Raw genomic sequence first — 24546 nt, 5'->3', positions numbered from 1 at the left:
AAATTGTCTCTGCAGTATTTTGGAGGACCCAATCTGGACCTTTTCATTTCTATATGCATGTGCATTTGTTCTATATTTTTTCATTTTAATTGAGTCACCTTGTACATTATCACATTTTACAGTGGCAATTTACCCAATTATTACAAAATCTATCCTATACCCCCGTTCACACTGGTGCAGCTTTGAAATCACGTTACGTCAGTGCGATTTCAAAGCTACACATCAGTGTTATGTGTCTGCCAATTTCATTGTGGCTTGCGACTTCATACAGCAGAAGTCTATGCAAGTCGCAATGAAATCGGAAAACAGTAGTTGGGGCTGATGCCCCGTACACACGATCACTTTTCGACATGGAAAAAAATGTAATTTTTTATCATGAAAAGAAACAAAGTTTTTCCAACTTCATCATTAAAAATTATGTTGCCCACACACCATCGTTTTTGAAAAATGATGAACAAAGCGACGCCCTTTAAAGGGGAAGTTCTATTCGCCTTGAGGCTGCTTTTAGCTGGTTACTTGTTAGTAAAAGACGATTCGTGCTTTTTTGTCTGTTACGTGATGAATGTGCTTGCTCCATTATGAATGGTAAGTTTTACCAGAACGAGCGCTCCCGTCTCATAATATGCTTCTGGGCATGTGCGGGTTTAAAATGTCGTTTTTGCCCTCACACGATAATTTTTTACAAGAAAAATGACATTTTCAAAAATGACGACATAAAAAATTTAAGCATGTTCGATTTTTTTTTTTTTTTTGTCGTTTTTCAGAAGACGGAAAACGATGTGAAGCCCACACACGATCGTTTTAAATGACGTTTTTAAAAATTTCATTTTATTTCATGACAAAAAGTGATCGTGTGTACGGGGCATTAGAGTCATTAAAAATATTCAGTTAATTTTTACATTATGCAATTGATCTTTATTGGACTTCTGCAATTCTCTTGCTGATTAGCGAGCGTATTGGTGACCTGGTCAGATGCTACTCATTCATGATCCAGTCACAATGTAGACGGGCCCTTGTCTAAACTGTATTGCTTTAACTGGAGTTGGAAGAAAAGTTAGGTCAGAGTCCTGTATCGATTGGCTGGTAGGGCTCAATTAGGTCTCTTGCACAATAGTGTTTTTCTTATCTTATCTTTTTTTTTTTTCATTATGGATATAGATGTGTTGTAGTCTATGGAACCATACACAGCAAAAGAGTTTGAGTGTAGTAATTTACGTGTATATTTGCAATCCTGGAATTGAAGAAGAATTTTACTCTTGTATACGCTTATGCGTCTTTATACTGCTTTACGCAAGGTCTTTACGAAACCTTTTTATGTCAAGATCTTTTTGTCATCAAGGTCCTGAATGTAAACCTCCATAAATTATTTTGGGGGCCTTAATCTCAAGAGAAGCTGGCCAAATTGAGAAATATTTTGACACACCCATCTTCGAAGGGGCTGCAAGAGGTAGTTTTACTTGCCCGAACCTCCGCTCCCTGGCAGCTGGTGCTCGCCCTCTATTTTCCTACACACCAGATGGTGGACTGGTACTCCGCGTCCTTGCATCCATAATATGGCTATGGGGTCTACATGGTACTCAATGGCATCTGCCAGAGAACGGGGTAGAAGAATCTGTGGGGACCGGTCTTGTAGTGCAGAGGGAGGAGGGCATTGGGTAAATCTGCCTTTTTTTTTCCCGCCCCCCTCCCAAACTAGCATTTATGCCCCACACTGTTTTTCCTTTTTTTTTCGGGAGTTCAGCTTTAAGTCCATGCATGGCGCATGCCTTTTCATGTGTTTAGCTGCATGCCTATAGTTTTTGCTTTAAAAAAAGTTTAGGGTGTTTTTCTCAAAAAAAAAAAATACAATGCTTTCCTAGGTAGATGCTACATCAGTCGTCCCCCAACCCCCCCCCCCCCCCCAACAGCTCTAAGGCTGAGAACTTAGTGATCAAAGACCATCTGATCGCTCGGTTCTCAGAGCTCCGTGAGCAGAGAGCTGGTCACAATCGGTCACCCCTCTCTGCTCTGCCCCCCCCCCCCTGCTGGGATGTGGAGAGGGTGGGAATGGCCCGCTTAGGCTCTCAGCTGCTATGCTGAGAGGCTGAGCCAGGTACTGGTCCCGGGATGGGCGGATCCCGACCATATGGTCACGATCTTCCCCTAGCCTGGACCGTCTGCTGAAAACAGGTCACAGGGGCGCAGAATGAACTGTGATCCACGGCAAACGCGCTTTGGCTGAGCTTCTCCTTTTTTTTAATGCCCAATTTAAAAATAACTACTTTAAAATCTCTATTTATTGCATTCTAATTGACAAGCTGATGTACCAGACACGTTTAAAAGAGAGGGGGTTAACAAAAACATTAAAACATTTTTTAAGAAAACCTTAGATAAAACGGTATGTGTGGAGGGTAATGAGGAAGAACAAGAAGCGTTTTTTAGCACAAAGCCTGGTTTGATCAAAAGTCATTACTGGCAGAGCTTTTATGCTGGTAATTCATGGCTAAATGTGCTTGCAGAGGATAAAAGCGAGTGGTTCCTGATGGTGATTATGCTCCATTATTCCACTTTAAAACATTTTAATAACTCTGCATTTTTTTTCTTGTTATTACCTCTTGCATGTTACTAGACTGCAGGAATGTGTGTGTTTGTGTTATTTCTTTGGGGGTAATGTAATTTTTATTCGATTGTAGTTGTAACCGCACTATGGGTTAAAGCTTTCTACCTATGGATGTAGAAGTGCATGTAGGTTTTAGTAATAGGGAGCTTCTTTCTTTAAATTTAACCAAATATATTGTAGGCGCTAACTTCACTTTAAAAGTGTTTGTTGATGAGACTTCAAAATCTTAATCCTATTACAACATCTGCACTGCACATCTGTCTTCTTTGCACACAGTCACGGCTCTTAGAAATACTTAAACTGAATTTCCACTTTTGCAGTCAAATTTGAGAAAACCCCACCAGATGTTTTGTGTTCCCATTCACAAAGCATGCCTAAATAAATAAATTGTTAAATTAAAAAGGAAAATCATTTTTGAGGCCCATGCATAGGTTTTTTTTTTTTTTTTTTCTTTTTTTTTTTTTTATGCTCCTAGAAGCTAAATAGGATTATCCTTTTGTTGTCCATGTACACTATTTTAGGCTATTAGCGCTTTTTGAGCTTCAGAGACTAGGAGCAGAAAAACAAAATTGTTCTTGTAGAGTTTCTTTGAGTGTCTTTCCCGCAGAAAAGCTACTAATAGATCCTTTTTTTTTTTTTTTTAACCACATGCCAACCATTGCACGACAATATACGTCAGCACAATGGCTCAGCTGGGCAAATAGCTGTAAACCTATGTCCCCTTTAAATCGCGGGATTGTGAGCGAACACCCGCCACGGTCTCTGTGACCGTGCCTGCGGGACCCACGGACTCTGTCTGCCGGTGTCCCGCGATTGGGTCACGGAGAGGCAGAACTGGGGGGTTGCCTATGTAAACAAGGCATTTCCCTGTTCTGCCTAGTGACAGGACAGTGATCTACTGCTCCCTGTCACCAGGAGCAGTGATCAGTGTCGTGTCACTTGTAGCCCACCCTCCCACAGTTGGAATCACTCCCTAGGACACACTTAACCCCTTCATCACCCCCTAGTGTTTAACCCCTTCCCTGCCAGTGTCATTTACACAGTAATCGGTGCAATTTTTATAGCACTGATCGCTGTATAAACGACAATGGTCCCAAAATAGCATCAAATGTGTCCGCCGCAATATCGCAGTCACTATGAAAATCACAGATCGCTGGCGTTACTAGTAAAACATTTTTTTTTTTATAAAAATGCCATAAAACTATCCCCGGTTCTGTAGACGCTATAACTTTTGCACAAACCAATAAAATTGTCGCTCTTCTTTTGTTTATAGCGCAAAAAATAAATACCGCAGAGGTGATCAAATACCACCATAAGAAAGCTATATTTGTGGGGGGGGGGGAAATACGCCAATTTTGTTTGGGTGCAACGTCGCATGACTGCGCAATAGTCAAAGCGATGCAGTGCCGAATCGCAAAAAGGCTCTGGTCAGGAAGGGGGTAAATTCTTCCGGGGGTAAAGTGGTTAATAGCGTGTGTGTGTTTGTGTTTTTTTTTTTTTTTTTTTTAATAAAGGCACTACTACTCCTGTATTGTATTGTAACGTTACTGTCTGCCCTCATGTTGTAAAGTGCTGTGCAAACTGTTGGCACTATATAAATCCTGTATAATAATAAAACACTACTAGATAAAGCTATTACTAGTTTTTATTTATTTTTTTCACTTAAAAAAAGGCTAGTGTGCATGGACCCTGAATGTTTGATTTGCAGATGGACTCTGGGTAGACTGCAAGCTACAATTTTACAGTGATTCATTAACTTACAATAGCAAAGTTAGTCTAGAACTTTAAAGTATAACAAAAAACTGTTTTTTTCTTCTGCTAATTTTGGGCGGTGTGGGGCTGGCAGGGAAGCAACCTTTCCATTTTTCATGGAAAGGCCATGTTAATGAAAAAGTTTGTGTGGCATTGAGGACCAACCTAAATCATCATTTGTGCCAGAGCTTGCTTTAGCTGGTTTTAATATAATAACGCAGAAGTGATTTATATGGAAAATAATTTAAAATTTGTCTGAGCGAAAATTGCTTGTTTAAAAACCTTTTGCCCTGTACTTTGATTTATGTGCCCTTAACTGAAATGGTGGTGAACTCGGGCATTGTTCTGTAACTTCATGTACTGTATTCTGACATTAGTCATTGACTAAAGCTATTAGTAATAGCAAGGACATCTTTTAAATCTGTGTCATGTAATGTTCTGCCCACTGCTAGTATATAAATTAGATCTGATGTTGGTGATTGTGAAGAAATTATTCATTTATGTTCTATTTGCACAAAGGAATGATTTGCATTGTTGTGCGCTATACTTTTGGCTGGTGTCTGGGGTGATGCAATACAGCCATTCTGTGCAAACCACCCCCTCCCCCCCCCCCCCCCCACCGCATGGGTAAAATGCTTCATGTATTTATAGAAAAAATAATAATGTAAGAATAAGGTATAAGGTTAAGTTATTAACTTAACTGCATCAAAGTCCCATATTTCCCCCATTTGCTTGATGTTGGTGCCTCTGATTCTGTGTAAACTGGTCTTGTCAATGTAATTTCCATAACATTAGAGGGAAGAAGGGGATATATATATATATATATATATATATATATATATATATATATATATATATATATATATATATATATATATATATATATATATATATAATTTTACACACACACACACACACACACACACATAGAATTACATTTTTTTTACTTTGCTACCTTCCAAGAAAAATAAATAAAAACACACAAAAGGTCTTCTATATATATTATAAATAAATTTAAATGTATACATTTTTATTTACTTCTCTACCAAGCAAAAAAAATAAAAAATGTATATATATTAATATATAAATATATATAAATTAATATATAATTTTTTTTTATATATATTTATATATATTTTTTTTTTTTTGCTTGGTAGAGAAGTAAATAATGTATACATTTAAATTTATTTATAATATATATAGAAGACCTTTTGTGTGTTTTTATTTATTTTACACCTGCCTTTACACGCACAACTCCAACTGCATCCCAGTCTTAGTCTGTAGGGTTCAATATTGAGTTGGCCCTCCCCTTTGCAGCTATAACAGCTTCAACTCTTCTGGGAAGGCTGTCCACAAGGTTTAGGAGTGTCTATGGGAATGTTTCTGCATTCTTCCAGAAGCACATTTGTGAGGTCAGGCACTGATATGGACGAGAAGGCCGGGCTCGCAGTGTCCCTACTGGTAAATGTCAGGGCGGGTCTTAAACAGTAAGGGGTGTGGCCTTGATAGGAAGGGGTGGGCCATATTTAAAGTTGGGGGGGGTACACAAGTTTCGTCAGGCCTAGGGCAGCCCAATCCTAAATACACTACTGTCTTAGATGGGGGAGGAGAGCAGCAGGAGGTCTCGTAACGGCCATAAAAGATCTATGATAAGGTATTTACAGGCATTTTATAAAACCAGTGTAGGGTGAATTGATGGAACAGAAGGGCTGGCAGTATTATTATTTACCTTTTTACTGCCAGCCCTACTAATGGTGGCGTGGGGGGAGAGGCGGAGACAGCTCAAACACAAGAGCTGACAGGCAGGGATAGAGGGGAAGAGAGAGAGCAGCAGGATGACCGAGGCATGTATACTGACCACACAGTAATTGGGGGATCAGCCATGATTAGTGGTCAGCACACACGGGAGGACATAGTATCAGTCAGGTGTGACACCGAACAAGCACCATGCTGTTTAACCACATGCTGACCGCCGCCTGTACTTATAAGTCCGCAGAATGGCACGGCTGCGCAAAGAAAAGTACCTGTTCGTTGCTTTGAAATTGCCACCATGCGGGCGCAGATTCGATGTCCGCCGGTGTCCCACAATCGTGTTATGGAGCGGCAGAACGTGGCAATGCCTATTTTAAACAAGGCATTTCCCTGTTCTGCCTAGTGACAGGACAGTGATCTACTGCTCCCTGTCATTGGGAGCAGTGATCACTGTCGTGTCACTCATAGCCCAGCCCCCCCTCCACAGTTAGAATCGCTTCCTAGGTGCCGAATTGCAAAAAATGGCCTGTTCATTGGGCAGCCAAATCTTTTGGGGCTGAAGTGGTCAATCTGCTATAAGGGAACAGAATCTCCTTCTTTTTTTTTTTTTGATCACTTTATTTTTTTATTTTTTTTTTATAATTTTTTACTTATGGTTTTGTGTATTTTCACAAATGTAATCATCTGCTTTTTAATAATTTTGTCTTGTTGCCTGACCCCTTCATTCCCAATAGAGCAGCACTCAGACTGGGAGAGGAAGGCGCAGGAATAGGAGCCGATCAAGCATTTTACATGCCAATGTTCTGATAAGTAAAAGCTGATCGGTTCATGTAGTTATTGGGTTTTCCCATTAGTAATGCCTTCGTCTAAAAGAAAGCAAGCTGTTTTTAATTAAGTGGGCCTCTTGAGTCATGTCGAGGCACCTATACATAACCAATAAGGTTATGTGATCTAATTCCATTTTTAAAAGGAAACGTAATTGATTGTGCTTGCTGGTTTCTTTTTTTTTTTTTTTTTTTTTTAAAGTTAGTTCAAGCTGATTATTACTTTAATAACCACAAAGGGGTTAAGTGCTTCCAGACCACAGCATGTCAATACCTGCAGAAAGCAGAGACAGGCTGGCTGCGGTCAGTGCAGTGTAGGAAGACTGCTTCCCGCACTTGTAGTGACCTCATTCCACATGTCTACTGAAAGAGCCGAGCAAATTATAGAGAGGATCTGAAAAGCCTTCCCTGTGGTCACTGGGGCACAGTCTTTCTTCTCCAAAGTGTGATGAGGGCTTTATCAGGTCAGCTCCTTGCAGAGTAGCAGTGCTGGTATCTCAGATACTTGTTGGGTTGCCGTATCGCAGGACGTTCTGCTCCGAGTGCTGTTGTCACATGTATACACTTGGGACCACTCTCACTTTTTTTTTCTTTCTTCTTTTTCTAATGGGACTTGTTTAAGACGTATAACTCATTACTGCAACTTGGCTGTCAAATGACGGGTCTCTGTAGTCTTCTAGAAAAGAGAATGTATGACGGGAGTTTACGGTGCATTTAGCAAAGAAAATCGTTGATCAATGCTTTAAAATATGATCTGTGACAGCTGGGAGTCCCTCTATTCAAATGCTTTAAAGCTTTTTCTTTTTTTTTTTGTGTTGGAGGGAAAAGATCAACTGTCAGATCTTTATAGCTGTCTATACTGTGGTTGGCCTGGCCAATAATGGTTCGAATCTCGGTCAGTTCAGCAGGAACTGGCCAACATTCGAATCGTTAATGGGCAGGCTGAATGTACCAAGTTAATCGATCAAATTTGGTACAACCAGCCTGCCCGATTCTATTGCGATTTAAAGTAGTATGACAGGAAGTCAGGTAAATCTGTGAGTGTTGTCCCAAACGGGACATACATTTCTGCCTTGCTTAGACAATACACAAATCATTATTAGGCGTTGGCTGCGAGAAATAGCCAGACAAGGTCTAAGGGCGCTGAAAGACTCCAGCTGTTCACGATGAGGCAGTTAAGGCCTCTGTAAGTAGCCCAAAGGATTACCACTAATTGGCTGCAACATCCTGAGTCTGTGTGAGTAGGAGAGCAGTGCCAGAAAGCCTTGTGTGAAGGTGAGAAGAGGATTGATTTTTCTGTGTGATAAAAATCAAGACGATTGTTTTGTGCTGTATGACCAGCACTGTTTACCCAGCAGTAGGCTGTGTTAGACTTCATAGATAGGTTCCTGTGTGGAAGGTAGACGCCCAGAGTGGCTAGGATTTATTTTATATTTGATTTTGTTTATGCTGTTTGAATGCTTGCAATTGTTTTCCAGCAAGATGGAAAAATAAACCAGAAACTTTGTTTTCAACCGTCTTTGACTGCCAGTCTGTAGAAATTCAGTGTGTGGTGAACCCATCCAAGGGGTCACACACCCCGCTACCGAGCTAACCCCTCACAGTAGTTGTAAAGGAAAAAAATGTTTTTGCTGAAATGACTGTTTACAGGGTATAGAGACATAATGGTTAACCGATTCCTTTTTAAAAATCATTAAAAATAGATAAAAATCAATCATATAATGTACCTGCAGTTTCTAGTTTCGTTTTTGCATGTTGTTTCCTGCTTCTGTGATGTACAGAGCCAATACAGGGCAGTGATGGTTTGGAAAACAAAACTGATTGATTGGTGCTGTGGGGTTTTGGACACACAGTAATCACACCTCCTTGATTAGTGACCACAGAGAGAAAGCTCCCAGTACTGTGGTTATCAAGAAACAGACAACCAGGAAGTGTGGAGATCAGAGAAGAATTACAGCAACTTCAGAGCAAAAACGTACAATGAGGACATGAAAACAGAACTGCATTAAGGTAAAGGAAGCTATTAAGATAAAAAAAAAAAATTCCTTTACAAACCCTTTAACGCTAGCGCCCCTCCTCCCAACACCGTGAGAAGACAATGGCCCGGCAGTTTTAACTTTTGGCTAGTAAAACATTTTTTTTTTTTCTGCCAGTAAATACCTTATACAGCCCACTTCCTTTTTCTTGTCTGGTAAAAAGCCTAGGCTTATGAAATCATGCGTCTCTCTCTCTCTCTCTCTCTCTCTCTCTCTCTCTCTCTCTCTCTCTCTCTCTCTCTCTCTCTCTCTCTCTCTCTCTCTCTCTCTCTCTCTCTCTCTCTCTCTCTCTCTCTCTCTCTCTCTCTCTCTCTCTCTCTCTCTCTCTCTCTCTCTCTCTCTCTCTCTCTCTCTCTCTCTCTCTCTCTCTCTCTCTCTCTCTCTCTCGCATAATCCGTTCCAGGACAATGCTCGTAATCCAAAGTACTCACATATCAAAGCGAGTTTCCTCAATGAAGTCAATGGAAACGACAGTAATTCGCTCTGCATTGACTTCAACAGCATGCAATATCGCTGGAGAGCCTCGGAAACTCACAGAAAGGCCCGAGGACGGCTCGGCTGACCTCAGCAAACCTCGGAAAGGCTCAAACAGAGTATTTCCGAGCATTTCCAAACGGCCGATTGGCACCAGAGCCCCCCCACTTTAGGCCAAACGCGGTACTGCACACAGCTTTGGCTTGAATCCTGCTAGTTTTGCGAGACAACACTCTCAAACTGAGTTGGGATTTAAAAAATACAGTGCTCCGTATTGCGAAACGCTCGTTAACCATGTTACTCGCAATCCGAGGTTCCACTGTATATATAAAATAATATGCAAAGTGGTTGGAGGAAGAATAATAATAATAATTTATAATATATAATAATTATAATATAATAAACTATAATATAGTAATAATATAAAAATAATAATAATAAAATCACTTGCATCTTTGTGCAGATGTTTTGGAAAAGCCAATCACGGAAGCACAAAGTACACCACCAGTTTCCCCAGGTTGCTATATTGCTTTTAATCTCGCAGAAAATTGCAGCAGATTGAAAAGCAAAAGTCATTTTTTTTTTTTATAACATGGCTTCTATTGTATATGCTTTAATATTTTTATTTACTAATTATTTTTTTTCAAGGAACGTTGAGTCGCCTTTTAATTAGGGGAAGAACTTTTCGCTGTTGCTATTCTCATTCATAGGTAATTTACTGGTTAAGCTAGTGTTGCTGTATGATAAAAATATTGGCTGTGTACTGTATTTCAGATCTGTAATTAACCGTTTGGCTGGAGCACCACTTAACTAAATTGTCAGGGTGAGGATCTGAAAGCATTGGTTTGATAATGGCCTGAATGAAGTGCATTTTCTGTGTAGAGTAAACCTAGAGACCTGGCGTACCTTAGCATTAGCGATAATCTCAGTGAAAAGTATAACGGGGAAGGGCTGCAGCAATCAAATGCACTCTTCTCATTGTACGACAACAACCAGAACTTTTGACAATTGGAAGTGCTAATTGAGACATTTCCTAACTTTTTTTTGTATGAGGAAGCCAGTTGCACTTTAGCTTTAATAAAGAGAACACGCTGCTAACACCTGTCAAGCAAATTGTGAAGGGACTGCGGTGGGTCCCAGCGCTCTGATGACAAGCTGGAAGATGCGCAGAGGTCCCATGATGCTTCATTTTTGGTGAAATAGCTGCCAGTCTGCCTAGCTAGAGCCTATTATTTAAGGACCTTCTGAAAATGTACAAGTTGATGGTGATGATAAAGATGTATTTTAATGCCGTTTAAGTCTTGCAGCAGTGAGCAGATTATTGTGAGAACGTGAAGGCTTTTATTCTTGTTGTATGAGCTTGTTATCTATCTATGTATAGTACAAGGTTTTCATGTCGGTGTGGCATGTAACTGCCAGCCACACTGCACTGATCTTCTTGTCGGCTACATGGCTTTAATGTATATTTATTATATTACCACGGCTTCATTTAGTCTGTCAAAAGCAAAGAAGAAATAAAAGGCACATGCCTCAATTAAACCTCAGGACTTTTAACGGGTTAGTTTGAACAAGAACATTGCCTTGTTTAATGAGCGCCTGGACACCTTGTTTTTGCATTTTATGGCACAAAACTAAGAAATTCAAAGTTTAAGCATATTTTATAAAGCTGCATAATGTATACAGTAGCCATTTTCAGCGAGTGTTCCTCCAAAGGTTGGTAGGGGTTCCTTATGCTGATTGACCTTCTATCTGATGGTGCCAGGTTAGTTCAGGGTCCAGCGGTCCATGGTTCAAAGCCAGTGGAGTGACACCAGTGACCTGTCTTTTTAAGGGTGGCATTCTGACCACCACTGTGAGGGGAGGCATTCTTTTGATTACCCACCAATGTGTAAGGTGCTTTCTTTCCAGTTCCCATTAGGCTTAGCCTCCATGCCTGTGAGGGATAAGAGAGCATCTTCACGCAGGGCTGTAGTCATAGGGAGGGGGTGAGCAGATTCTGCTTTCCACCATGCAAAACGGCTCAGATGCTGGTGGAAAGCAAGAAGAGGAGAGACAGGAAATGGCATTTCAAACCTGGATTACTGTATTTTGGAGGTCCAAAAGGAAAAACGAGGTAAGTGATATTTAAATGCTCTTGCTTACAGCAATCAATTGATCTAATAAAAAAACAAACCTTGAGCCCTGGTTCACACTGGGTACGATTTGGAACGATTTGAGATGCGATTTGACATGTCAAATCGCATCTCAAATCGTCGGCAATTGTCGGCAATGGCACTGTCCTAATCAGTGCGACACTGCATCTGCGATTTCAAAAAGTAGTTCCTGTACTACTTTTTGCGATTTCGGGCCGCGATTTACATTTACATTAAATTACCGCGATTTTGAATTCGCAGCAGTGTGAACCTAGGCTTAGTGTTCCTTTAAGGTCATGACCAAGCTGTCCCTCAAAAGTAGTGATTTAGATGGTTGAGACAAACAGTGTAAAGCTATACTCCAGGAGTGTGTGTGTGTGTGTGTGTCTGTGTAGCACACAGTCTGCTATGTTCCTAGGCACTGTAGGTAGGCAGGCAGGCAAGCAAGCTCCTCGCTCCTCGTGACTAGACCTCAAGCTCAGCAGCGCAGACACAGCTCCCTGTGCAGTGCTCCGAGTCCTCCCTCTCTCACCACGCGTCCTCCGGCCGTGACATCACGCGGCTGACGCCGCTGGAATGTACCAACTGGCTCCTCCATAGGGGGAGACGGGAGTAAACAAACAAAGGGAGCCAGACGCTGGAGCGCACTCGGCAGCCAGTCGGCACACAATTTGTATAGTGCCACTGCCGCTGCCCGCGCTGACTACTATGACACACACAAGTGTACTGGTCTGGCGGCCGCGGCTGCCTGTGTGTCAGAACTGCGCCCCCCTCCTATGCAAAATGGTAGCGCCCAGGGCACTCGTCCCTTTCGCCCCTGCCTTGTACCGGCCCTGACTGGCACCATTGATCTTTTTAGCTATCTGTAGAGGAGTAATCCCTCCCAATGACCACAAGTGAAGGAGCATTCTCCCCACTGACCATCACACAATATATCAGGAGTAATTTTTAGCAGGGGTACTCTGAGACCGGAAAGTTTAGGGTGAAGATTGAAGCCTGGATAGTTTTCGGGGGGTGGTGGGAAGAGGGTGGAGTCAGTTTAGTAGGTAGTTGCCCGCTACTGGACAATGATTTAGTTGAATTCTCCCCCTTTATTTTATATTTAACCATCTTGCTGACATAAATTTGGTTGGTGGGGGAAGCATCATTTTAATAAGAAAAACAAAATTACGGATTCTAAGCAGTCTACCAGCAGAGTTGGTACAATTGTCAGCTTACACTAAAATAGCAAAATAAGTGGGCCAGCTCTATAAGCTTTTTTAATTGGAAGAAGGCCTACCGCTGTGCAGAAGCAGGTCCCTTTTTTTTTTTTTTATTGTCCTTCTTAATGTTCCGGACTGATAAGTTAAATTTTTATCTGCATAAAGCTCTACTGACAGAGTAAAACCGCGGAGAGTCTATTACAGGCTTACGATAAACAACTGCACATGTGGAGTTCAATTTATTTCCACAGAAAAAGTGAGGTGAAGCCCTGGGAGTTTTTTATTTTTTTTATAATTTTTTTTTTTTTAACCTCCTGTAATAAAACAGACCCACAAAGTGTCAAGCTATTTCAAAACACAGAGGCTGCCAGACAAATTATTGGCAGCATAATCAGTCGGCAATGCCTGCTACATTTTAATGTTCTTGGCTGTTAATTAATTCTTTCATATTTGAGGACCTAGTGCCGCTTGAAACTTTCTGAGAAGAATTTAAATTACAGATGGCAAACACGTAATTCTCAGTATACAAGGGCAGGCTAAGACTTGTAGTGCCTCTGCTACAAGCAAATCGTGAGATTGTAACACCACTTTAGGGCTCGTTCACAGTACGTCTCAGAATCCGTGTTTTACTGGGCGTTAATGCAGTGCATGTAATGCACTGTATATGTGTTGCCATTATTTTGAATTGGACACTAAAGGACACATACGGTGCATGGCTCAGATGTGAATGCTTTGCACGTTGTGGTGTCTTGACTTGCCAAAAAAGGGCAGGTGTGGTTGTGTTTGGGTTTATTATTATTTTTGTGCATCAAATATGACCCTTTTGATGAGCCATTTTTACCGCTGATGCTATGGGCGGATTTGTGGTGCATCTCGGCTGCTAGCGGGGCACATTTAACCCCCTGCTAGTGGGCGAGAAAGGGTTCAAACTGCCCGCAATGCGCTGCTGAAAGTGCATTGCGGGCGGCATAGCCGCGGTGTTCCACAGATTTCAATGGGCAGCAGCGGTGGAAGAGCGGTAAACACACCGCTCCTTCACTGCCCCAAAGATGTTAGCAGGACTTTTTTTAACCGTCCTGCTAGCGCAGGGATATGCAATTAGCGGACCTCCAGCTGTTGCAGAACTACAATTCCCATGAGGCATAGCAAGACTCTAACAGCCACAAGCATGGCACCTAGAGGCAGAGGCATGCTGGGACTTGTAGTTTTGCAACAGCTGGAGGTCCGCTAATTGCATATCCCTGTAGCTAGCGCAACGCCCCAGTGTGAAAGCCCAATGAAGCAGCTATTTGAGGGCGGATTGCAGGCTTCTTTTTTAACGCTATAGCGCTTGCAATACGCCCTCAGTGTGAAAGGGGTCTTACTGTAATACTGTAAGTAAAAACCGAGAATAAATTATTTGCTCCCTTTTTGGTCTGTTAATTTTATCATTGAAAGCAGTTTATTTGCTCTGTTTGCTGAGTGCAAAAAAACTGTAGTTGTTCTGTGGTCCAAATCAAGGATCCTAGGGTGAAAACATGGCTCATCCATAGATACAATACAGTGGGGTTGGTTTACTAAAACTGGAGAGTGCAAAATCTGGTGCAGCTGTTCAGAGAAACTGATCAGCTTTCACCTTTTTTTTTTTTTTTTTGTCAAAGCTTAAAGTGGTTGTTAAGCCACTCTAAACTGTATACACCATCAGCACTGCCTCCTTTTGTAGTATTTTCCTCTGTGTGTGGTTTATGCAAATACCTCAATTCACTGTCAAGGTTGTGATCACATGACTGGCAAGCTTTCTCCTTTTCTACTCTGAGAGATGCTGTAGGCGGGGCTGAAATTCCTGTTGTCAGTCTGGAGCAGAGAGCTGGCTGGTCATGTGATCGCAATCTTGGCTCTTAAATAAGGTATTCACAGCATTTATATTTATAAATCATTCACTGCAATAGGAGGCAGTGCTGATGGTGTATACAGGTTAGTGTTATAAGAGCAGCAGAAGGGGGGGTCGGGTGGCTCACACAGACCAAGAGGGGGAAGGGAGAAGGATAACATAGGAGCAGGGAGGAGAGCAGATATCAGGCTGCTGATGACAGAGGCACATAAACTGACCATGGTGTCAGGGCTCAGCAGCCATTGTGCACCTTGGTCAGTTTACAGAGGAGTGGCAAGAAACTATCAGGATCAGCCAGGTTTTTTAGGTGTTACAGGGGGCCAAATGACACAGGACAAGCACTGTGTCATATAACATGCTTTAAAGGAGTAGGATCCATTTTTGGGGTGGGGGTTAACAAATGCTTTAATTGAACAAGCGCTGAAGTTAGAAGCTGATTGGTTTCTATGCAGAGCTGCACCAGATTTTGCACTCTCCAGTTTTAGTAAATCAATCCCACTGAGGGATGCAAGGTGATGGGGGAGGAAACTAGCAATTTTCTTACATGCAACCCAGTCCTCCGTTGCCCCTGCACCTCGAACACTATGTGCGAACGGAGCGGCGGCTGTCTGCTGATGCTGAGACTTGGTTGCTTGCTGCAGAGAGAAGAGAGTAGGAACACCAATGGCCGGGTGCCCCAGGCGGATGCCTAGTTTGCCTAGTGGTAGCACCGGCCCTGGCTTTACTCAATGATGTGATTACATTATTTTGTTGTCCCTTGAAGATGATCTCAGACAGACCACCCATGCCAAGAGATGTAAATGTTTTCAAATGGAGGTTTCAAAGGCCTGTACAGTCGCAGTAGCAAAATGAGAGACGGTTGATATTTAACTTGAGCAGCCCAGTGGCTTAGTGGTTAGCACATCTGTCTGGAGTTCTTGGTTTGAATGCCAACCAGGGCACTAGCTGCATGGAGTTTGTGTTCTCACGTGTAGGTTTTCTTTGGGTACTCTTTCTTCTCACACTCCTAAAGACATTCTGGAGGGTTAATTGGCTCCTGTCTATTGAGATTGAGAGATTTGTAAGCTCATTAGGCGCAGGGACTGATGTGAATGAATAGTATGTTCAGCGTAGATTGACAGAATAATAGTAGTAATATTAATAGTAAAATGTATTATTACTGTTGATAATATTTATCATTACTGTTAAGTGATTATTATAATTATTATCATAATTAATATTATTATTGATGATCTCAGTATTATCATTGTTCATGCTGTTAATAATATTTAGTAATATATTTTTTATAGTAATAATAAATGATGATGGCAATAATTATTATTGTTACACAATATTAGTATTTGTTATTGATCTTGTTACCATAATTATAAAAGTTTGGTGCCTTGGGGGATGATTTAAAAAGAAAATAATTGCTCTGGAGGTTGTTTGCAATAGAATGTTGAACATATACTGTTCAATCCTTTTCTAGGAAAAAAGTTTTGAACTTGCTGCAATGTAGAGATTTTTATTACGAACCCTCTTTGCATCTTCTTGAAGTAGGGGGGCCCTTTTTTGGCTGATATTTGTACATTTACAAGTACATGACCTAAAACCAGTTTTCTCTTTTCTCTCCCTGGATACAGAATCGTATCTGGACCCAATCTTCCTGGCTGCAGTCTTCCGCCTCATTAGGAGGATTATTTTTACTTCTACGGAGCCATTGCACATTGATTTAAGACCCCATGATCCCCAGGACTCAGCGAAGTTCCTGCCCAGAGGAAGCAGATTGTGCGGAGTCAGGCATCTGATGTGACTTGATTTGAGGACTGCGTTTCATTCTCCCGGGAGCACGAAGCTTTGTCATGGAGCTGAGGCCCGCTGTGCTGTTTTTGGTTTGGACTTACCTGTCGATATTGTTCACAGAGCTGACTGGACACAAAGTATATACAAATACCTGGGCAGTCCGAATTCCGGGTGGTCCCTCAGTGGCTGATGGAATATGTAATAAACATGGCTTCATTAACCATGGACAGGTGAGTGACTGTTGGCTTAACTATGAAAAACGACAACTGAAAACATAATGTAAAAGAGACGTGTTTGGAGTTGTTGTTCTTACAACAAGGAAGGTCCTAAAAAAAAAAAAAATCTGCAGAATCGGGTGTTTTTTTTTTTTTTTAAATCGAAGCAGTACTTACCGTTTTAGAGATCTTCTCCGCCGCTTCCGGGTATGGGCTGCGGGACTGGGCGTTCCTATTTGATTGACAGGCTTCCGACGGTCGCATACAGTGCGTCATGATTTTCCGAAAGTAGCCGACCGTCGGTGCGCAGGCGCCGTATAGAGCCACACCAACGTTCGGCTTTTTTCGGCTACTCGTGACACGATGTATGCGACCGTCGGAAGCCTGTCAATCAAATAGGAACGCCCAGTCCCGAAGACCATACCCGGAATCGGCGGAGAAGATCGCTCTCTAAAACGGTAAGTACTGCTTCGTTTAAAAAAAATTTTTTGGTGTACATACCGTGTTATAGTTCTTTTTCACCCGGCTTCCGGGTTCTCACTACCGCCGGGAGTAGGCGTTCCTATGAAGAGGCGTAGATGGATTGACGTGCGGATAAGGCGCGTCGCGCATTCCGAAAATATCCGAACTGGGACTCGGCCCTATACGGTGCCTGCGCAGTCAGCTCTACACGGCTCCTAGTCTGTGCGCAGGCGCCGTATAGAGCCGAGTCGCAGTTCGGATATTTTCGGAACACGTGACGTGCCTTAGCCGCACGTAAATCATCTACGCCTCTTCATGGGAACGCTTATTCCCTGCGGGAGTGAGAAAAGAAAAAACTATAAAACGGTATGTACAGCGAAAAAAATTAAATACCAGCATACTGTACATGTCGGAGGTATGCTGGATTTAATGGTATATAGATGTTTTTTTAGGGTGAACCTCGGCTTTAAGGGTTTATTAACAATAATAAATTACTTACTGAATTTATTCTCCCTCCTCTTTTGGCCGTTTCAATCTCTACTGTGGGCATGTGAAGCCCAATCAATATCTCTTCCTGGTTTGCTTTGGTGAGGTGCATGCACCTCTCAATCTTTCTTATGCGCTATTAAACATCGGCCGTAGCGCAGATTGTTTCTAAAGTTGCCATAACAACGGGCGGCGACAGAGGAAGATCCCGCCCCGTTATGGAAACATGGATAAACACATTTCGGTGCTGTGATCCTAAATTGCATCATTTTCTGTCAGGAAATAACACAATTTTTGATCACGGTACTCCCCACAGACTCCTGAGTAATGTCATAATTTCCCAGGAGTACAGGCGAGAGAGGAGGTGACCTAGGAGCTCTGCCGTCCAGGAAGTGGCAGATTAGGACGAGTACAACAGTGCAATTTTGGCAAGTACATTTTTTTATTTTTTCCCTCCCAAATGTTTTTTTTGGGAGTCTGTTACTGGAAAAATAATTTGGGGTCGAACTCCGCTTTAAGTGCACTGCAAGGGTTAAATCACCATTATGTCGAGGGGGTGAGGAGGTAGAACGAGAGGTAGTATTGCTTGCCCTAACCCCCCGACTCCAATGTCCTCCTTGTCCCTGATGCTCCAGCCTGTGGGCGGCCTCTCTGTGTCATCATGTACAATGCAGCGTGCGCACATGTGAGCGGCTTGGGAAGGAGGCTGCAGCGACAGTGACCTAACTGGAGGATGGAATAAGGTGAGCATTTCTACTTATTTCAACACCCCCAGACCCAATGAGGGTTTAAACCTTGCAGTATGGTTGGGTTTCTTTTTATTTTTTGTGCACAGAATTGGCCTTTTAACGCTCATCTCTGTTGGATTTTACTGTAAATGACACCCAGCTGTCCTACACCCCAAATCTTAAAGCTGGTATAGTACTTGGCATGAAGTGGGGGAAGGGTGAAATTCAAAGGTGGTTGGGGGGGCGGGTGTGTGTGTGTATTTGATGCCCGACCACCCCACCATTTATTTTGCTACATATTTGCTGGAATATGACCGGTGCAATATTTACTTCAGAAGTAAATTTTGCTTGTTGCTGGCTGTTGATGCTCCTAGTTATGGCATTTAACATATTGGTGTCACATAGCTGCTTCGGATGCCTGAGATTTTTTATTTTTTTTTTGTCTTGTGATTGTAATGTCCACAAGGCTGTTTAGTGGCAGATCTGGGTTGCATGTTTTTTTTTTTTCCTTTAATTTTTTTTGGTGCAAGCGGTAAATGTTTTATACAAGTAGATCCTGCTTAACCTGGTAGCTAAAAATACATGAGTCGGTGTATTTATAAATGTGTATGGAGTTGCTGTGCATAGTCTTCATGCCCTTTTTGTTTTCTTATCCATTTTGTATTGCTAACCAGAAAAGTTGTGGTCTGAACAGATTTAACAGAACACATGCAAAATTTTTATGAACCGGGAAGAATTGCCATTGCCAGCTATTGTATTCTGACAGCAGGCAGCTGCGGCTGTCAGGATCCCTGAGCAGTCGGCCAGTAAGGTGCAATCTACCAACTTTTTTCTCGCTTGGCTCCTTTGGTTTCTCAGTTGACATTTTTCAAGCTGGGTGATGTCCACTGGGCCACCCTTAGCTTAAGTTTGGTCTGATTCCTGCAGAATTTGATCCATGTGAGGCAAGCTTTAGTGTTGGAGAAACCTCGAGGTAATTTGGATTTTTCTTTTTTCTTTTTTTTCTTTTATACACATTTTATAAATGTTGTGTGCTTCAGCTGTATCCTCTTGTGTATGGTTTGTATAGCTTGGTAAAATGAATGCTATTTTTTGGGTCTAATTTTAGAGCTGTTTTGTGCGTTCCTTTCTTTTTGCTTTATTTCTTCAATGCGATATAGTTTCATTTTCTATACAGCTTAATCTTATTCCCTGCTGTGCTTGTTTATTTTAAATGGGAAGCCGCTTGAATTTGCCTATTAGTTGATTCTATCGGCCCAATTGACTTTTAAAGGACAAACTGATATAAACTGCAGCCTGCCACCAAATATTTTATTTGCACACAGACAATCCGACGCGTGTACAAACTTTGCGTTGACTATTCCACACAAGTCACTTTGGGCTCTTTAGTGATAAATAGATTTTGCCTTACATGTGTTGGGCTAGATTTGTACTAGTCCTGTCTTGAAGTGGTACTAAAGCTTATTATTTTTTTTAAATAACAAACATATCATACTTGCCTCCACTGTGCAGTTCGTTTTGCACAGAGTGGCCCCGATTCCCCCTCTTCTGGGGTCCCATGGCGGCTCTCGCGGCTCCTCCCTGCAAGAGCTAACCCCCTCTGGGAAGCTCTCTCCCGAGGGGGTTAGCTTGCGGGCGCGCTCCCGTGCAATACATTTGGCATCCATAGCCGCCGATTGTATGACTCGGCCCCGCCCCCGGCAGCCGTGTCATTGGATTTGATTGACGGCAGCGGAAGTCAATGGCTGTGCTGCTAATCTATCCAATGAAGAGCCGACAAGACCTGGGGAGAACCACTGAAATGCGGCACTTATGTAAGTAAAACGGGGGCTGGGATGGTGACTGCAAGGTGTTTTTTCACCTTAATGTATTTGGACAAAGTTATTGACCGTGTGGCCATATTGGGCCAGAGATGTTCACTGCATCCCCAGCCCTGTCCCTACACATTTACATTCCTACCCAAAACACTAATAGGTAGATTCAGGTAGGGGCGCGCAAATCTAAGGCGGCGTAGCCTAGCGTGTTTACACTATGCCGCCTTAAGTAAGAGGCAAGTACATGATTCTCAAGGCACTTACCTCCTTACTTGGGGCGACGTAGTGTAAACACGGCGGGCGTAAGGGCGCCTAATTCAAATGGGTTGGAGGGGGGCGTGTTGTATGGTAATGAGGCTTGACCTCACGTTTTTGACCTTTTTTTGTAGCTGCGCATGCGCCGGGCGCCTACATTTCCCAGTGCGCATTGCGGCTAAGTACGCCGTACGGGCCTATTGATTTCGACGTGGACGTAAACAATGTAAATCCCGATTCACGGATGACTTGCGCAAACGACGTAAAAATTTCGCGGCGGGAACGGCGGCCATACTTGACATTACTATTCCACTAGAGCCTAGCTCTAACTTTACGCGGCCTATCTCTTATGTAAACGGCGTAAAAGTACTGTGTCGGCCTGGCGTACGTTCGTGAATCGGCGTATCCCCTCATTTACATATTCTACGCCGACCGCAATGGAAGCGCCACCTAGCGGCCATCCAAAATATTGCAATCTAAGATACGACGGCTTGCGCCGTCCTATCTTAGATATGTTTAAGCGTATCTCTGTTTGAGCATACGCTTAAACATCCGTCGGCGTAGATTCTGAGTTAGGCCGGCTTATCTACTGATAAGCCGGCCTAACTCTTTGTGAATCTACCTATAAGTCCCTTGCTGGTAGCTCAACAACCTTGAGCAGCTCACCTAGGTAAATCCCTGGCAGCTCTCATCATATCTGAACTACCCACAGCTCCCCTCTTGCAAAGATGAAGCTTCCCAGCTCTGCCCAACACCCTTTTACCTGTCAACTCGGCTCCCCTGCACCTTGCTGATCCCTGTTCAAACTGGGCTTGCATAATAACTCCCAAAGTATGTAGATCTCAAAAGCTGACACACACTCAGTGTTGATTTCAGGCCCTGGATTCCTGCTGTCTTCAGTTAATCCCTTCATCCTGCTGGGGAGACCTATTTCTGGAGAGCTCGGAAACCTTACTCTAACCCGAGCGTTCCTGCAGTGGGTCCTCTCACGGTATCGATCACTTGAAGCATGGGACTAGCATCAGTATGGAGTGTGTCCTCTTTGGCGATGCTCTATGTTGCCAAAAGTATTGGAACGCCTGCTTTAACATGCACATGAACTTTAATGGCATCCCAATCTTGGTTTGTAGGGTTCAATATTGAGTTGGCCCACCCTCTGCAGCTTCAACTCTTCTGGGAAGGCTGTCCACAAGGTTTAGGAGTGTGTGTATGGCCGTTCTTCCAGAGGTACATTTCTGAGGCCCGCCACTGATGTGGACGAGAAGTCCTGGCTTGCAGTCTCTACTCTAATTCATCCCAAAGGTGTTCTATTATGTTGAGGTCAGATCCTCCACCCCAATCTTGCTCATCCATGTCTTTGTGGACCGTGCTCCTGGCAATTAGGGCTGCACGTTTAATGGTTAAGATTGTGATCTCGATTCGACACACACACACTTAATGCAGCATTTCCACCAATGAAAAGTGCAGAGCAGTTCCCTGCTCACAGCTGTCAAAAAAAAATAAATAAAAAAAAAAGCATCAGTCAAGAAATGGCTAAAAAGAAACATTGTATCTTAACTGTCCTGACAATTTACAGATCAAAGGGATGAACTTTGGTCTTCAAATTAAAGTGGAGGTTCACCCTAAAACAGTGATGGCGAACGCGTGGCACGCGTGCCGCTCCTGGCACGGCAAGCTGTTTCGGTGGGCACGCCACACGCCATGAAAAATTGAAAAGAACACACTAAAATCCATTTGTCCCCACCGCACCGCAAACTACAACTCCCACAGTTCTCTAGGGCTATTGATGACGTGTCTGAGTGGGAGTGACAAAGAAGAAACTCCCGGGAGTGATGTGCGTGCGTGTGTGCGCACGCACTCTGATCCAATCAAAGAAGCTGTCTCATCCACACCGCACAAATCAGCGGTGACGTGACTGGGAGCACACACGGCTGGAATCAGAGGAGCCTTTCGGCGGGAATAATGAGCTGCTGGAGCAAGGTCAGACACTGGGAGACAGGAGTTAATGTGCAGTGTACGGTACAGTTATCTTGTTAGTCCTAAGCCTGCCCCACTCTCAGATATCAGGTGCTAGCTCAGCAAATAATCAATTGTGCAAAAAGAACAGCCTCATTACTGTCATTGGGAAACATGTGTCATCATTGGTGTTATTCAGCCTCATTATTGGTTTCATTAGGAAACATTGTGCCCCATCATTGTTGTCGTCATTGGTGTCATTGTGCCTCATTATTGGTGTCATTGCCTCATTATTGGTGTCATTGCCTCATTATTGGTGTCATTGTGCCTCATTATTGGTGTCATTAGGGAACATTGTACCTAATTATTGGTGTCATTGTGCCTCATTATTGGTGTCATTGTGCCTCATTATTGGTGTCATTGCCTCATTATTGGTGTCATTGGAAAACATTGTGCTCTCCCATTTTTTGTCATTATTGGTGTCATTGTGCCTCATTATTGGTGTCATTAGGGAACATTGTGCCTCATTATTGGTGTCATTGCCTCATTATTGGTGTCATTGTGCCTCATTATTGGTGTCATTAGGGAACATTGTACCTAATTATTGGTGTCATTGTGCCTCATTATTGGTGTCATTGTGCCTCATTATTGGTGTCATTGCCTCATTATTGGTGTCATTGGAAAACATTGTGCTCTCCCATTTTTTGTCATTATTGGTGTCATTGTGCCTCATTATTGGTGTCATTAGGGAACATTGTGCCTCATTATTGGTGTCATTGCCTCATTATTGGTGTCATTGCCTCATTATTGGTGTCATTGTGCCTCATTATTGGTGTCATTAGGGAACATTGTGCCTCATTATTGGTGTCATTAGGGAACATTGTGCCTCATTATTGGTGTCATTGGAAAACATTGTGCCTCATTATTGGTGTCATTGCATGTGTCAGGTAGGTGAGTGTAATAGTCGGGTAAGTGAGTGTAATGGTCAGGTAAGTGAGTGTAATGGTCAGGTAAGTGAGTGTAATGGTCAGGTAAGTGAGTGTAATGGTCAGGTAAGTGAGTGTAATGGTCAGGTAAGTGAGTGTAATGGTCAGGTAAGTGAGTGTAATGGTCAGGTAAGTGAGTGTAATGGTCAGGTAAGTGAGTGTAATGGTCAGGTAAGTGAGTGTAATGGTCAGGTAAGTGAGTGTTATGGTCAGGTAAGTGAGTGTTATGGTCAGGTAAGTGAGTGTAATGGTCAGGTAAGTGAGTGTTATGGTCAGGTAAGTGAGTGTAATGGTCAGGTAAGTGAGTGTAATGGTCAGGTAAGTGAGTGTAATGGTCAGGTAAGTGTTATGGTCAGGTAAGTGAGTGTAATGGTCAGGTAAGTGAGTGTTATGGTCAGGTAAGTGAGTGTTATGGTCAGGTAAGTGAGTGTTATGGTCAGGTAAGTGAGTGTAATGGTCAGGTAAGTGTTATGGTCAGGTAAGTGAGTGTAATGGTCAGGTAAGTGAGTGTAATGGTCAGGTAAGTGAGTGTAATGGTCAGGTAAGTGAGTGTAATGGTCAGGTAAGTGTTATGGTCAGGTAAGTGAGTGTAATGGTCAGGTAAGTGAGTGTTATGGTCAGGTAAGTGAGTGTTATGGTCAGGTAAGTGAGTGTTATGGTCAGGTAAGTGAGTGTAATGGTCAGGTAAGTGAGTGTAATGGTCAGGTAAGTGTTATGGTCAGGTAAGTGAGTGTTATGGTCAGGTAGGTGAGTGTAATGGTCAGGTAGGTGAGTGTAATGGTCAGGTAAGTGAGTGTAATGGTCAGGTAAGTGAGTGTTATGGTCAGGTAGGTGAGTGTAATGGTCAGGTAGGTGAGTGTAATGGTCAGGTAGGTGAGTGTAATGGTCAGTGTATGTTGCACAATGCATTCCTAATCCCTGCAGTCTGAGCGAATCTGGCAGAATCGTCCATTTCTAGTCCCTTGGGGCTCATTTAGATAAGTCCCAACCTCTGTACAGAGCCGCTGGAAGGTTTAATTCTGTGTTGGCACTTTGCAAGAAATAAATTGCTCTTGTGTCGCGGTTTGGGCACTCGGGCTCAAAAAGGTTCGCCATCACTGCCCTAAAAACATGTAAAAAACATTACATTCTGCATACTTCCAACATTTCCAGTATGCTGTTTGTTTTTGTTTTTTTTGCTGTGCATACCGTATTATTGCTATTTTCCACCCGGCTTCCGGG

At 42.7% G+C, this 24546-nt stretch overlaps 1 protein-coding gene across 1 annotated transcript in view; it reads left to right on the top strand.

Moving 5' to 3' along the window:
* FURIN (furin, paired basic amino acid cleaving enzyme) overlaps nucleotides 1-24546 on the top strand; it is a 362179-nt gene that overhangs the window by 36308 nt on the left and 301325 nt on the right. The window contains exon 2 of the mRNA XM_040342487.1: nucleotides 16264-16653. Within this exon, the coding sequence (XP_040198421.1) occupies nucleotides 16483-16653 (171 nt within the window). The 5' untranslated portion in view covers nucleotides 16264-16482. The remainder of the gene's footprint in view (nucleotides 1-16263; nucleotides 16654-24546) is intronic.

Source organism: Rana temporaria, chromosome 3, assembly GCF_905171775.1.
Source record: "Rana temporaria chromosome 3, aRanTem1.1, whole genome shotgun sequence".
NCBI classification, from domain to species: Eukaryota; Metazoa; Chordata; class Amphibia; order Anura; family Ranidae; genus Rana; species Rana temporaria.
The sequence above is the reverse complement of the archived record's forward strand: the minus strand, read 5'-3'. Positions and strand labels throughout refer to the sequence as shown.